The 15,066-nt window shown below is 35.9% G+C and overlaps 1 protein-coding gene across 3 annotated transcripts in view; it reads left to right on the top strand.

The window, feature by feature from the left end:
- The window catches only part of LOC308707756 (connector enhancer of kinase suppressor of ras 3-like), an 81,361-nt gene that overhangs the window by 48,369 nt on the left and 17,926 nt on the right, over positions 1-15,066 (top strand). For 2 of the 3 annotated variants that reach the window (XM_081394397.1, XM_081394399.1), the window contains exons 9-15: positions 57-203; positions 1,213-1,337; positions 1,854-2,035; positions 4,279-4,365; positions 7,259-7,512; positions 10,488-10,525; positions 14,157-14,202. In XM_081394397.1, the coding sequence (XP_081250523.1) occupies positions 57-203; positions 1,213-1,337; positions 1,854-2,035; positions 4,279-4,365; positions 7,259-7,512; positions 10,488-10,525; positions 14,157-14,202 (879 nt within the window). The remainder of the gene's footprint in view (positions 1-56; positions 204-1,212; positions 1,338-1,853; positions 2,036-4,278; positions 4,366-7,258; positions 7,513-10,487; positions 10,526-14,156; positions 14,203-15,066) is intronic. The other variant, XM_081394398.1, reaches the window with a different exon arrangement.

The following is a 15,066-nucleotide window of genomic DNA, read 5'->3' as shown; positions in this document are numbered from 1 at the left end:
AGCCTGAGCAGAATTCTTTTCAGTAGTTCTTAAGGGCTTGTGCTTGTTTGCTCCAGGTGGGCTGGCAGCTGAAGAACCTGGTGGCCAAGCTGAGAGAGGACCCTAAACGTGTCGTTCTTATTTTAAAGAAAAGACCCACAGGAACCTCAGGATTTGCCCCAGCGCCTCTCAAAAACATGCGCTGGAAACCGCCCGTGCCTCAGGTGTGTCATTCATAACGCATTAACAGTCATCAACTCTCACATGAACATAGAAGTGAACTGAATTGTGTTTTCTGGTGGAAGAAAACATGCATGAAATATTCATTTTATACTATATGACCAAATATACACTTCTGGTCAAAAAGTTCAATGTTTTTTTTTTTAAGTCTCTTATGTTCACAAAGACCGCATTTATTTGATCAAAAATACAGTAAAACAGTAATATTGTGAAATATTATTACAATTTAAAGGAACTGCTTTCTATTTTAATATATTTTAAATGTATTGTGAACAACACCGATCTTCAGTGATCCTTCAGAAATCATTCTAATCATTAAAGGGCTCTAGTTACACCAAGGGAATGTCAGCAATATTATTTGAACAAAGTGCTGTGGTTTATTATGGAGGCCCGCACATGACATGCAGGGAAAAAAAATGCATATCATGGCCTCGTTTTACTAAATCGTTCACTTAAATTAGTTCAATCAAAACAAGGGAATGAAGTAGTTCAATGTGGCCATGATTTACTAAACTGAAGAAACAAATGAATACATTTTGCGAATGAATTCTTAATTCATGGCCATGATTTAACTAAAAGAAGTGAATGAATTAGTAAATTGTGGCCACGCTATATTTTTTTCGTTTGCATGTCATGTGTGGAGCACCGTAGTTTATAAATCTTCATATCAAATAAAAAAATTGTGTGTATGTGGCATGTTTCGGTTTATGCAGTGGTCCCAAAAAGATTTTGGAGTCACACTTAAATGTCTAATATTGTTTGAACAGTTTATCTATTGTTGTATCATTTGAAAAATTATAATGAATCATTATATTATACTGTATACATATAATCAATTTATTTAACATCATATTAAGTATTTTGTTTGAACAAATGTTGCTACATTGATATATCAGTTTATTATTTGTTACTCCATTTAGTGATGTCTTGATGATATGTGCCTTTTAATTTGTGAAGAGATGTTTTACAAAAGGTTTTCCTCATGTTCTACAGAGCTCCACCTCTCCCAGTAAGAGTCAGTCACCAGACGAATCTGCCAAACTGTGCAGTAGAAAGGACAAGCCTGCCATACTGGACCTGTACATCCCTCCACCTCCCTCAGTGCCTTACACTCCACGGTGAGCCTGAAGCCAAAACCTCCGTCAATGTTCTCTTGCAACATGTAGCTTTCAAATACCTTGTGAATATCATGGTGTTTTGATTATAGTAAACATTCCAGAGTATAATGGTATTTAGGGCTGTCACTAAGGATTATTTTAGTAATCAAGTAATCGGTTGATTATTTTGAAGATTAATCGAGTAATATGGATTCTCATCTGTGGAATGTGCCATTTCTAGTATTTTGCCGGTTAATTCGAGACAAGTGAGGATTTTTTTTAAATCAAGTATACTTGACGATTTTCGATTCATGTATACTTGACGAACTCACGATTCCTCGGTTAAATTTGAGTATGCTCGAATTTAAACAAGGAATCGTGACAGCCCTAAAGTAACATCGGATACCATCACTTGGTACCAATGCATTACTTTTCTGTAGATTTCTGACTTTTCCAGGCTCTGTATTTCTGAAATCAGAGTATCTACATTATTTAATTGTTCCTGCTGATTAAATAAACGTTTGTCCGCTATTATAGGGAAGTACGGAATGGCTCATACAGCAGCGTCAGTGCCAGACCTAAAGGCTCCGAGTCCCCAAACTCCTTCCTGGACCTGGAGAGCCACCGGCGCTTCACAATTGCAGACTATGACAAAATGTCTGTTCACCCGGTTGAGGTCAACGTGCAGATGCGTCCAAGAGTAAGATCCTCATCACATGGTCAGTATTTCAGATTTACAGTAAACCATTGTTTTATGATTTTCATCATTGTCAGATATCACATTTTATTTATATAGCACCATATAAGGTGCTGACCAAGGTGCTTTATTGGACTAAGACACAGCACTACTTCATCACACTGTATTATAATATACAGAGATGTTTTTTAACCCTCTGGAGTCTGAGCGGTTTTCTGGGCCCTTGAGATGTTCTGACATGCTCTTACATTTGTGCTTTTTTCAGTTGCTTATAAACATGTTAATGGCAAAGGTGTAAATTCACTCTATAAAGCACAAACAGGGCTACCATAATATGTGAGCCACGTGTATGTACTTGTTTTAATTTTTGAGAGAATAATGTTTATGCGTGGATATTGAAAAAACTAAAAACTAAAATTTCTGAAATAAGGCCACAAAACACATAGTAAATATGTGTCAATAAGACTTTTGACCAATGGATGTCGTCGCCTATAGTTTTTTCTTCAAAATTATGTGAAAATAGTCTTGCTTTATCGTTCAAATAAAACCATACATTGATTTAAATTGATGTAAAACAGGTTTTGCTTGGAAAGCCAATATGCGAGGGGGCGTGAACGAGGAGTGGTTTTCACCTGAATTACCACCCACTCTGCATAATGATGAGCCATTCACACAGGTGTGAAACTGGCTGAGCCACAATGACTTATTTTGACCATTTAAGATTTTGCTTACATCTATCTTGTACATATGTTGTGCTATTTTATTAAAAAGGTTACAATTACAACAATAATTACAATTTCAACAATATTTCAAGTGTACTCTTTCTTTGTAAAAAAAGAGAAAGATTATAGGCCTACATTTTATCTATGTATTCATTACTTTGAATATAGCCAACATTGGAACAGCTAACATCTTAGTTGATGACTTTATTTTTGACAAAAATATTAGGCTATTTTATATATAGAAATTGCTAAACAAAAGCTTATTTGACGAGGCAGTATATTCTACAGTAAAAACTGTACCCAAATCTACTAAACAAAATGTTGTCTTTCATATTTCGCCTGACTGTAAAGTTGTTTTCATGAAATATTAGGGCATATAAATGTTAATTTGCAGTTTACGTTGCTTATACAAATAGCCAACATTTTATTTCAACATATTTCAGTCGATTTTTACTCATCTCAGTAAAGCAATACAGTTTGCTAAAACATCATCATTCGTTGACGATAGGCTTATTTACTTTAAATCCAGGAAAGTTGTTAATGAAAAAATTATTAAAATTAAGATACAATTGATACAAAACGAAATTCGTTTTAAAGAAAGGATTTGTACTTTCTGTTTTGAGGTCTCTGTGAAAGTTTGAAAGTCTTTTAGTGTTTTTTTTTTAGAGCTCGCGTCCATAATGGAGAAAAAACAGAGCGCATGCCGTTCATTCGTCAATAAACAGAAACCCGAGAAGGAAAAACTTACTAGTATTCCTCAGCTCGTATTCCTCGTATTCCTCATTATTCCTCACAGCGCTGCAAGACGGTGTAAGCAAGTAATGTTCTGAATAAACTTGTGTTTTGGTTTTCTCGAGCTGATGGGGGCGTTCACAGGATTGCGCGGATTACCTCAGCCATTTGCGTTTGAATAGCGCACGCTCTCCGCGGGCGGAGTCACATTACATTTGAATTAGCTCTAATTAGGTCGACTGGAATCGCTCTCTTTTAATACAGATTTCACAAGATGAGAATATTTGTTTTTTATATAAATTACTTCATTTAAAAGAAGAGATTTCAAGCTTCATAAAGACATATATCACTTGTATGTGTGAGAAGTATTCACTGAGTTATGGTTCATTTTCGGACGCGTTTCAGAATGGACTACACGGACAGAGAGAAGGCAGAACTCGCTTCGTGTTAATTTTTCTTTATTTGTCGAAAAGCACAACACTATGTTTTTATTGTGAGTATACACAAAAATAATACACATTTAACAGAATCGATTGATGTATGGAACTCCTATGGAAAATCAAAGTCAACAGAGTATTCATGAGTTTCTTTTACACTGATAAAAAAAAAGCGAGCTGGTATCGCCGGCGATACCGTCAACCTCAGGGGGTTAACTTAAAATCTCTAGAGTGGATGCTGTTCTAATAGATAATGGGAATGGGATCATTGCAGTGTATCTTAAATTAAAGAATTCCATTGGCATGCCAGGTCCTCTTGTATGTTTTCATTGAGTGTGACTGTAATTGTCTGTTTTTCATGAATATACACACAGGTAAACAGCGACCTCTGTCTATGCCAGTGGATACAAGTTTGAGCGTGGCAGACCTGTATGCGAAGCCCTGGACTCAAGGGCGGAAAGGTACAGAACACCTTCACAAACGTGCCACATTAACTAATCCATTTAAGCCACTTCACAGGCCTCTGTGACAGACAGAGAATTTGATGTTTTTTTACTGGAGAACTTATGTGTGTTCACACTTGGCAGGTTTGGTTAAATTAAAGCGAATTCTGGTGCGATTGCTCTGTTAGTGCGGAAATAGAAATAAGTCTGAACGCTGCCATCCGAACCTAAAAACAGGATAAGAACCTAAAAAGGACAGAATGCTCAAGCATACCTGGTTCTTCTCATCATAGGAGCGATGTTGCCCATTACTGTTCGGTACAGGCATCAGAATCGCGTCTTCTTGCAGCAGATCTTCATTGTGTGTGTAATGGAGGAATTCATGGTGCTGGTTTGATTCCTTTACACATTTTATAAGTTCTTAGCTGGTATAAAGATAAAAAATGCTAGCCTAGAAATCTAGACGCACCCTAGCGGCAGCAAAATGTATTTTGCAGCCAGGGTAGTCTAGCAACTCTCCACTGACTTTCGAGCTGCAAAAACCTAAATTGGGTCAGGCCAATCACATCGTGTATAGAGTAGGCGGGGCGGACTTAACATAATGACGACAGAGTTGCGACAGTTCCCTGCTACTTGAAAACAAAGAATGACGGCTGCTGCTGGCGAACAGTCTTTCGAATCGGCTTTGGCCGCGACTCTGGAGGACTTGGAGTTAAGTTTTTCTTTGAGAAAAGAGCAAAGAACAAGTCATTCTTAAAAAAGGAAGATGTGTTTGTAGTTTTGCCGGCCAGATTCAAAAGTTGAATCTATCAGCTAACGTTAGCTCCGCTGTTGGGAAAACGCTCTGGTTGGTTGAAGCGCTGTCCTATTGCGTGCAGAGGGAATCTGAAAGACAGCCGTTTATCCCGCCCCTCGGATTGAGCCGTGTCTATGGTGAGTTGCCAGACCTAACATCTTGATGTAGGTCTGGCTTGCCAGGCTAGAAAAATGGGACAAAGAGAACCAAAAAAAAAGAGAAAAAAGAACCATGAGAAGCAAACTACAAGTGTGAACACACCATAAGAATCAATATTATTGTTGCTCCAAAAACTAATTTAGACTTGTCCCATCGGTTTGTAAAAAATAAGAAAAAAGGTGCACAATAATGTTCTTATACCCTAGTTTATATAACACTTATACATTTAACGTGTTCTAACCCCCAAATCAAAAATTATAATCTTTTAACTTGTACAGTGACTATATAAAGTCAGTAACCTTCACATGATATGCAGTATGCAAGAACACCAAGAACATGATGGTATTGTGCAAAGTAACATAGCATAATTTTCCTGTAGCTCAACTTGTAGCACATGCCATTGCTACATTCACGCCATGTTATAATTACCGTAAATAAAGCTCTGTATGCTTTCGAATCGTGCTCGCGGTACTTTGATGTACCGATACACCAATCGGTCTGCACAGCGCTGCTTCAAGTCCGACACATCTTAAATCTGCATTGGTCAGGTGGCACAGCGGCCAAGTCGTAGCTCTCAGAAAATTACGAGTTTACACGTTGTAATTACAAGTTCTACAAGTACGTGAAGGCTTTTTACAGTTTACGTTACGGTAATTACTACATGGCATGAATGTACCTAGAAAACACTTAGACTGGGTAAACCCAGCCTGATCTGCCGGCGATTTGATATCACCCTGCAGCTCAGGCTGGAAACCTGTACATTTATCTCTGCTGCTTCCTTTACAAATTTGCGGGGACCAATCACAAACTGGCTTATCCACATGGCTCGCTATTGGCGGGTTTAATCCAATCCAATTCCAGAGCCGTTACGGCTCTGTCCAATTACTTTTAACCTCTCGATGATGCTCAATGGCTTCTTTTTAGCAAACAAATCGCTCGAGTGGGTGTAAATACCACTAACTTTCATGTTTTTTTTTTGTTTTTTTGCATAACCTGCGAAAAACGCTCGATTCCATTGCTGCTTCTGCAAACCGCTGATCAACACATTTGGTTACACATTTCCTGCAAAGTATGTCATGTCACCCGGATCGTTGGTCTGATTGGTTGAAGGACTATCCAATTGCGTACATTTGAGTCATTTGAACTATGCCCATTGATCTCGCCTCTTTTGCAGTAGAAAATACAGAGCAGACTCCTCAGACTAATGTTCAATCTTAAAAGATTGATCTTGTTCTGGTGATAGCCAGACTAAGAAAACACTGGAATAATGAGCAAAAGCTAACCGATACAGCTTAATAGCTCAAGTACTAAGACTATACCCAACCAGGAGTGAAAACTGAAGAAGGCTTAAATACACAAAAGGTAAAAAGATAATTAACAAGACACAGGTAAAACATATGAAGCTAATCTAACACCATAGCAACTAAAACAAACCTACAACACATAGACTGTAACATCTGTTAGAGGCTTAAGAAAAACATCTACGAAATATGTATATTGATTTTTTTTTTTTTTTGTAAATTGACACTTTTAATCAGCAAGATGCATTCAGTTGTTCAAAAGTGACAGTAAAGGCTTTTATATTGTTACAAAAAATCTTAATAAATGCTGTTCTTTGGAACTTTCTATAGTTGTTTTTTTAGTCATTTTTACTGTATATTTATAAAATAAATGCAGTCTTTGTGAGTGTAAGAGACTTCTTTCAAAAACTTAAAAAATCATACTAACCCCACATTTTGATTTTCATAGTGCATATGAAAACCACTTTTCATAAAAGCAAAACTCTACTCACAGGAATCTATAACCAAGATTGCAAGAAAAATATCCCCACTGCAAATAGTGGATTACACATTTGCAGATAAAATGTAAACATTTTTACATACCATGATTGTTGAAACATGAATTTGCTTTAAAACATCTGTAAATGACAAGGATTTTTTTAATCTTCTGTTGCAGGTGAAGATCTTCCGTACAGATACCTTAGTAACGAGCGAATACCAACTATCGCTGAGGAGGCCTCGGGCCCGGGCTCGTCGTACAAGTTCACAGCCGAAAGACCCGCTTACGGGATGGACTACTCGCGGAACAGCCGATTCCTTGGCAGTGCAGATCTACACAACAGCGCCACCATTCCTTATCAGGAGGACTTAGTCAAAAAGACCCCCATGACGTCCTCCCCCAAACGGCCTCCCGCGGAGCCCTCGCTACTGGTCAGTTGGATCACACGGCTTAAGCTATTGACTCACTAACGCCAGCTTGCCCTTCTCCCTTTGTCCAGCTGTGTGCGGTGACTCTTTTCTCATGTCCTTTTTCATGCTTTCTCTCTCCTTTTCTCGGGATATTTCTTTGTGCCTCTTATTTGCCTATATTGCTACTTGACTAGATTGCCTTAATGTGTCTAAAACGACTAGAATTTAACCTCAGAAATGTATGTTTGGAAACACGTGTGGGGGGAAATGAGATACATTATCTCTGGTCTGCTCAGTTGTCTTTTCAGAAAAATGTACTTGTATGCCACAGTATATTCATTTGTATATGATGCCATTTGAAAATGTATATCTACCTCAGCTATTTCCACAGTGGTATCTATGAAATTCAAAGTGTTTATGTAACAGTGGTACTTTTACATAGTTTAAGGTTGGTAAAAATTAATCAGAAAAGAAAAGAAAAGAAAAGAAAAGAAAAGAAAAGAAAAGAAAAGAAAAGAAAAGAAAAGAAAAAGTGCTTTCCAGTCATTTTTTCCAGTTCTGCTAAACCCACATGTTTTTCCAAACAGTTTAGTCAACTAATATCTAATCAGAGAAACAAATGCATCATGTTGTTTCTCTTGTCTTTTTGCTTTGGATGTGTAACCTTCAATAGATGTAATTGAAGGGTTGAGCAACTTTTTTTCCCCAAAGTTTCTATGAGTTTCATCATGGTTAAATTGTGTTTTCTCCTTTATGTCATTAGGAGTATGAGTTGTGAGTAAATTATTTTGAGAGGTTTCTTTTTATTATTACCACTACATTAAACCAAAGTAAAAATCAGTTTTTGATCTTTTTTGAATTTGTGGTGTTGTGCCTTGCTTTTGTGGAACATAACATGGGTATGCTATATTGACAGTATTTTATTTTATTTTTTCAAATGCTTATTGCATGTTGAAAAAGTTTTTTGTAAAAACATTTTTCTTATTTTTCATTAAAATTCTGATGCCATTTACTCACCCTGTGTCATTAGAAATCTGTATTATTTCTTTCTTCCATGGTAAACAAAAATGAATGTTTTGCAGGTTGTTTAAACTTTTCTGTACCACAAAAGTGCTCCAAAAATCCACAAGCTTTGGCTTTAGAACACATGGAATATGACAATATTTTTTATTTTGTTTTTTGGTATTGAAAAGAGCAGCTCAGACATTATTTAAAAAAAATCTCCTTTTGTGTTCCACTGAATAAAGAAAATAATAAGGTTAATAATAACATTTTGAATTAAAAGGATAGTTTTTCAACCAAAAATTAATATTCTGTCATCATTGACTCACCCTCAAGTTGTTACAAACATGTATGAATTTCTTTCTTCTGCTGAACACAAAAGAAGATATTTTGAAGAATATGGGTAATCAAACAGTTGATGTACCCCATTGACTTCCATAGTATTTTTATTTATTTTTTCAAACTATGGAAATCAATAGTGAATCAGGGTGAATCAGTTATGACAGGTGTCCTAGCTTGTCGCTGTAAAATTATGCTCTTTAGCAATGCAGATATTAAATTGTATTTGCTGAGGAAAAATAGCACAGCTTTAAAAAATAGAGAAAAAATCAGCCAAATAAAACAAAACTTTTATAAACACAATATAAATCACAATTTTTTTCAGCGGTAATTGTTTTTCTGAATGCTGAGTTTTATATCAGTATTTTGCCATATCTGGATCATGCACTATTAACTATCCAATCTATTGTTATTCACAAGTTTTGAACCACATTTACATTTTGTACCACATTAGTTGCTTCTGCCCATTAAAGCTGCTATTCCAGATATTTTTGTATTGTCTTCATTGAATTATTTAGTTGTCTTCATTTCTTTTTTAATTGCATTATTTGTCTGTTACGTCAGTAATACTTTGGCATTTACTACAGATTTAACTCCATAATAAAAGAAGATCTAAGCAGTGTCAACGTCAGTTGCAAATAAATACGAGAAACGGATCTAATCACAGCAGTTTAAAGATTTATTAATAACAAAACTCAAAACAAAACACACTTGACTGAAACCTCGAACAGAATAACCATATAAACCTGACGAGAACAGGACAATGAACTGAAAGAAACTTTAAATAGAAACAAACCAATCAACGAAATGAATGACAGGTGTACATGATAATTAAATCAACAAGAAACCATAGAAACAAATTAAAAACTAGGAAAGGGAACTAAAACATGTGACAAACCCACCCAAAACAAACACAGATTACCCGTAACAAGCAGAAGGTTTTTCATTAGTGACGTATGATGAAATCAGCCAAAATTATGTCCCTGACAAAACACATAACGCATTTTTTGTGACGTTTGTCCAAGACTTAGAACTTCATGCACACTTTCTCTGCTCTTCTCCTTTCCTTTTACATTAAGGTTTTACAGTCTGTCTAACTTTTTGTTCTCTGCCTTTATCTATCAATCAAAATTACCCTAATATTTTCACCTAATAATTCATTCATACTGACCTTTTCAATTTTCCCATATTTGCTGCATTACCCTTTTTCACAAAACTAAAACTGCTTGTTGGCAAAACACTCAATGAAATGTACTTTTATTGAAGAAATGCATTGATGCACAATCAATTTCCTCTAGCTTTGCATGGAATGTGAATTCACTCTTTGAATTATTATAATATGTTATGTTATATTTTATATTATGCACAAATAAATATGAGACATGTTTTGTGAGTGATGCATGTGAATATAACACTTTTTGCCTAGAACCTTGTCTTAAACTTTTTTAAATCTGATTTTTTATATATATATATAAATGATGTATAAATATATACATAATTAGTCAGCAAAAAACTGTAACATCCGCTTCTACAAGAACTCATTGTTCAGCAAAAACTGAATGTTTAAAATGTTGAAAAGTTTTTGATTGATCAAATGATCAGTGGCCTTGTCCATGTCGAAGCATATATTAACTGTTCTTTATGTCCTGCCACAGGATCCTGAGTGGGTCTCCAACAACGCATTCATCAACAGGTGGGTGCAGAACTAAATAAGCATTGTCTATCCCAGCGTCACAGTCACTGTGAGCCAGAACAAAAGCGCAGGAAGAATCTTGAAGCTCAAATACTGTATGCTCAGTTATCAGCTCTTCCTGTCAGGATGCGAGATGCTCTTTGGCCTTGCTGCTCCATCATGTATATTTTTAGCATGCAATAGTGTGGTGACATGGTTTCAATTCCCCATTCCCCACCGAAAGAAAGAGACAACCCCAAGATATGGAACAGTAACCATTATATGTGAAGGTTGATTATTATACATTTTCTCAGACAGTATATGATATCTTTCATAATTTAAAATGGTCTCTAGGCCAAATATACCAACCCAGGATAAAACCCAGTAGTACAATGTTAAACACTATACAATAAAATCATTGAACTTACCTTAGATAAATGGATGCAAGTAAATATTCTATTTTATTCATTTAATTAAACATTTTAAGCAGCAAACAATATTTTGAGGAGTTCTGTTGACATAAAAATGTTGATCGTGACAACAACTTAATATTGTGTGTATTTGTGAAGTTTCTGAGTTAACTGAGTGATTTATTTTTTAAAAAAGAAAATAAGTTGTAACTTATTTAGAAATTGTCTCGATAACTTTGAAAATTGGGCAGTGGATTTTTAGTTCCCAGCATGCTTCGCATTGGACTGGATAAGGGGAGTAAATGTTGTTTTTTAGTACAGGGAAAGGCCTGTTAGCGTTTAATGCGTGTTTGTTTGACATTTAAGTTTGTTTGTTTTTGTGGTTATTGTGCTGAAGAGTAGTGCTCAAGGTTAGGTTGTGGGTGATTACATGAAGGTAATCCAGGTATTCAGATAGACCATAATGCCACTTTATAGTAATATTTTTCTTGTTCATTAAATGTATATACCAAGTAAGTTAATTTATCAAGCATATGCTAGTAGGTAATTTAGGTTGAAATAGATAAGAATAGTTGGCTTTAAGGCTACCACTTAATAGTTATGTTCAATTTAACCTTTATTAATACATTTTTGATGTTACATTATTGAACGTATATTATCATACGTTATTGAACCAACATGAGCAAACAAACAGTTGTGTTTATTAACAATAACAAATTATGTATATATATATATATATATATATATATATATGTATATATATATATATATATATATATATATATATATATATACAGAACCAACCAACTACACTGCTCATTGTTAGTTCATGATAGATGATACATTAACTAATGTTAATGAATGGGACAATATTGTTACAAATATTTCTCTGTCATAAATTGTTCTTGGATGCAAAGCATGCACAGTGATCTAATGCTTGGTTAAAAAAAAAAAAAAAAAAAAAAAAACCTTTTTGAAAAGGAATGATATTGGGATAGTTCAATTTGAAATAAAAAAAAAGGGGGGTGAGGTAAACATTGTTGGTCAGATTTTCCTAATGGTGTGATTTTCCTAATTAGAGATGGTTAATCCTTTCATTGTTTCTGCTGTTTAATAAGCTTTTGTCTCATAATTATTATCTTTTTGTGAAACCATAAAACCATTATAGACTTTTAATACTTTCAGTCATTTATCACTAGTTTGTGTCTATTAATCACACCCCTGACCCATACAAAAATACAGGGGATTTCAATATCATTGAAGCTATGAGAATTTGAAGTAGCACCTAAGTAAAAGGAAATGCAGTGGTTTCAAGGTGCATTTTTAAAAGTCAAACTCTTAAAAACGCTGCATTCGTGGTGTGAGATACTGAAAAAACAGCGAGACACAATGCAAACATAAGTGAGATGCATGTCTTCATAGACCACATGTTAGAAATAACGCAGACACAATGCAAGAATGTGTGATGGACCCCAAGGTAAAATAACTCAATATGGTAATTAAAAAAACTTCTAAAGCTATTTGTAATATCTAGTCAATTATTTATTCTGCCACATAAGATAATGCCTTTGAATTATATAAATGTGTGAAATTTTTTATGTAATCAATTGTTGTAACCTACACTCACCTAAAGGATTATTAGGAACACCATACTAATACTGTGTTTGACCCCCTTTCGCCTTCAGAACTGCCTTAATTCTACGTGGCATTGATTCAACAAGGTGCTGAAAGCATTCTTTAGAAATGTTGGCCCATATTGATAGGATAGCATCTTGCAGTTGATGGAGATTTGTGGGATGCACATCCAGGGCACGAAGCTCCCGTTCCACCACATCCCAAAGATGCTCTATTGGGTTGAGATCTGGTGACTGTGGGGGCCATTTTAGTACAGTGAACTCATTGTCATGTTCAAGAAACCAATTTGAAATGATTCGAGCTTTGTGACATGGTGCATTATCCTGCTGGAAGTAGCCATCAGAAGATGGGTACATGGTGGTCATAAAGGGTCAGAAACAATGCTCAGGTAGGCCGTGGCATTTAAACGATGCCCAATTGGCACTAAGGGGCCTAAAGTGTGCCAAGAAAACATCCCCCACACCATTGCACCACCACTACCAGCCTGCACAGTGGTAACAAGGCATGATGGATCCATGTTCTCATTCTGTTTACGCCAAATTCTGACTCTACCATCTGAATGTCTCAACAGAAATCGAGACTCATCAGACCAGGCAACATTTTTCCAGTCTTCAACTGTCTAATTTTGGTGAGCTCATGCAAATTGTAGCCTCTTTTTCTGTTTGTAGTGGAGATGAGTGGTACCTGGTGGGGTCTTCTGCTGTTGTAGCCCATCCGCCTCAAGGTTGTGCGTGTTGTGGCTTCACAAATGCTTTGCTGCATACCTCGGTTGTAACGAGTGGTTATTTCAGTCAAAGTTGCTCTTCTATCAGCTTGAATCAGTCGGCCCATTCTCCTCTGACCTCTAGCATCAACAAGGCATTTTCGCCCACAGGACTGCCGCATACTGGATGTTTTTCCCTTTTCACACCATTCTTTGTAAACCCTAGAAATGGTTGTGCGTGAAAATCCCAGTAACTATGCAGATTGTGAAATACTCAGACCGGCCCGTCTGGCACCAACAACCATGCCACGCTCAAAATTGCTTAAATCACCTTTCTTTCCCATTCTGACATTCAGTTTGGAGTTCAGGAGATTGTCTTGACCAGGACCACACCCCTAAATGCATTGAAGCAACTGCCATGTGATTGGTTGATTAGATAATTGCATTAATGAGAAATTGAACAGGTGTTCCTAATAATCCTTTAGGTGAGTGTATATAGCCTATGTAAAGCAACAGATAGTTGGGAAAGGCTTGCATAATGCATGAATCTCTAGAAAACAGAGAAGAGACAACCATATATATAGATGAAGTTCATAGATAAATTATTGACTCTTCTCTATCTCTTGTCTCTGCAAGACTGATATTGTATGTATTTTATGTTTATAATGAGAATGTGCTCATTCTCGTCTTGGGGTTCATTGAATAAATCTGTTTACACAGACACAAAAGATAATTATATAAACCACAGTGTATGTTGAAACATATGAAAATATATGAGGTTAAGGAAACTCTATGAGCAAATGGATTTCATACACCAAGTGATTTTTACTTGACGGCTCTCTTCAGACATAGAGTTTATTTTGCCATGTCTGTTCCTGTATTAAATCCCTCATCGTCTCCCCAGCAGGTACAGCAACAGTGCCATGCGATCCTGGTCGTTCTCTCAAGCGGTAAGAACCACATCTGCACATGCTTCTCTTTTTAGTGCAACCTTACCAGTTTGCCAGAATCTGTTTAGTTTGCAGATAGAAAGCTGAAAATCTGTGCAGACAAGTGAATTATTTTGACTTCCTCTTATGTGGGAATATCTGAACACTACAGCTTTCAAAATATTTGTATCTGGGTTTATATTAAACATGTCCAAACTCACTCAGGCTAATATAAACTCATGCAGTCATGGTATTCCAAATATCCACACACAATGCATGTTTATCCAAACTGTGCATACAAAACACAGTGTAGGACAGCCATTATTATTTCATTTTCATTCTCCAACCCATATTTTATCTTGAACCCACAAAGTGAACTTTCATTTTTCTGAACTCTGACAGATATTCATCTGTTGTACCTTCACACTTAAAAATAAAGTTTTTTTTTTGTTTGCAGTGATGTCATAGAAGAACATTTTGGTTCCCCAAAGAACCTTTCAGTGGACAGTTCGGTATTTCTTGGTGTGAAGGATATTTTAATAATCTAAATAATCTCTTTCCACTACAAAGAACATTTTCTGCAATGGAAAAATTCTGTGAACGCAAAAATGAGTGAACCGCTATTGATGAAGTATGATATGATATGTTTGTGTGTGTTCTCAATGTCTTTCCTGACAAGCCTGACACACAAGCAGAGAGAATGTATAGCCTAACTTATTTCTGCTTGCCTTCATAAGATATGGACTCCACTTTCTGAAGAAATTTTGCAGTACATTCTTCGGTAAATAGATACAAGTACTATTAATTATCTGCTGGGTGCAGTGATTTCACCAAGTAGCCTACAAAATGTTCCTGGATCAACATCTTTGTTAATCCTGGAACAAC

The sequence above is a fragment of the Scardinius erythrophthalmus genome (genome assembly GCF_964197995.2).
Source record: "Scardinius erythrophthalmus genome assembly, chromosome: 19".
Taxonomy (NCBI): domain Eukaryota; kingdom Metazoa; phylum Chordata; class Actinopteri; order Cypriniformes; family Leuciscidae; genus Scardinius; species Scardinius erythrophthalmus.
Note: the sequence above shows the minus strand (reverse complement) of the source record. Positions and strands in the feature narration are given on the sequence as shown.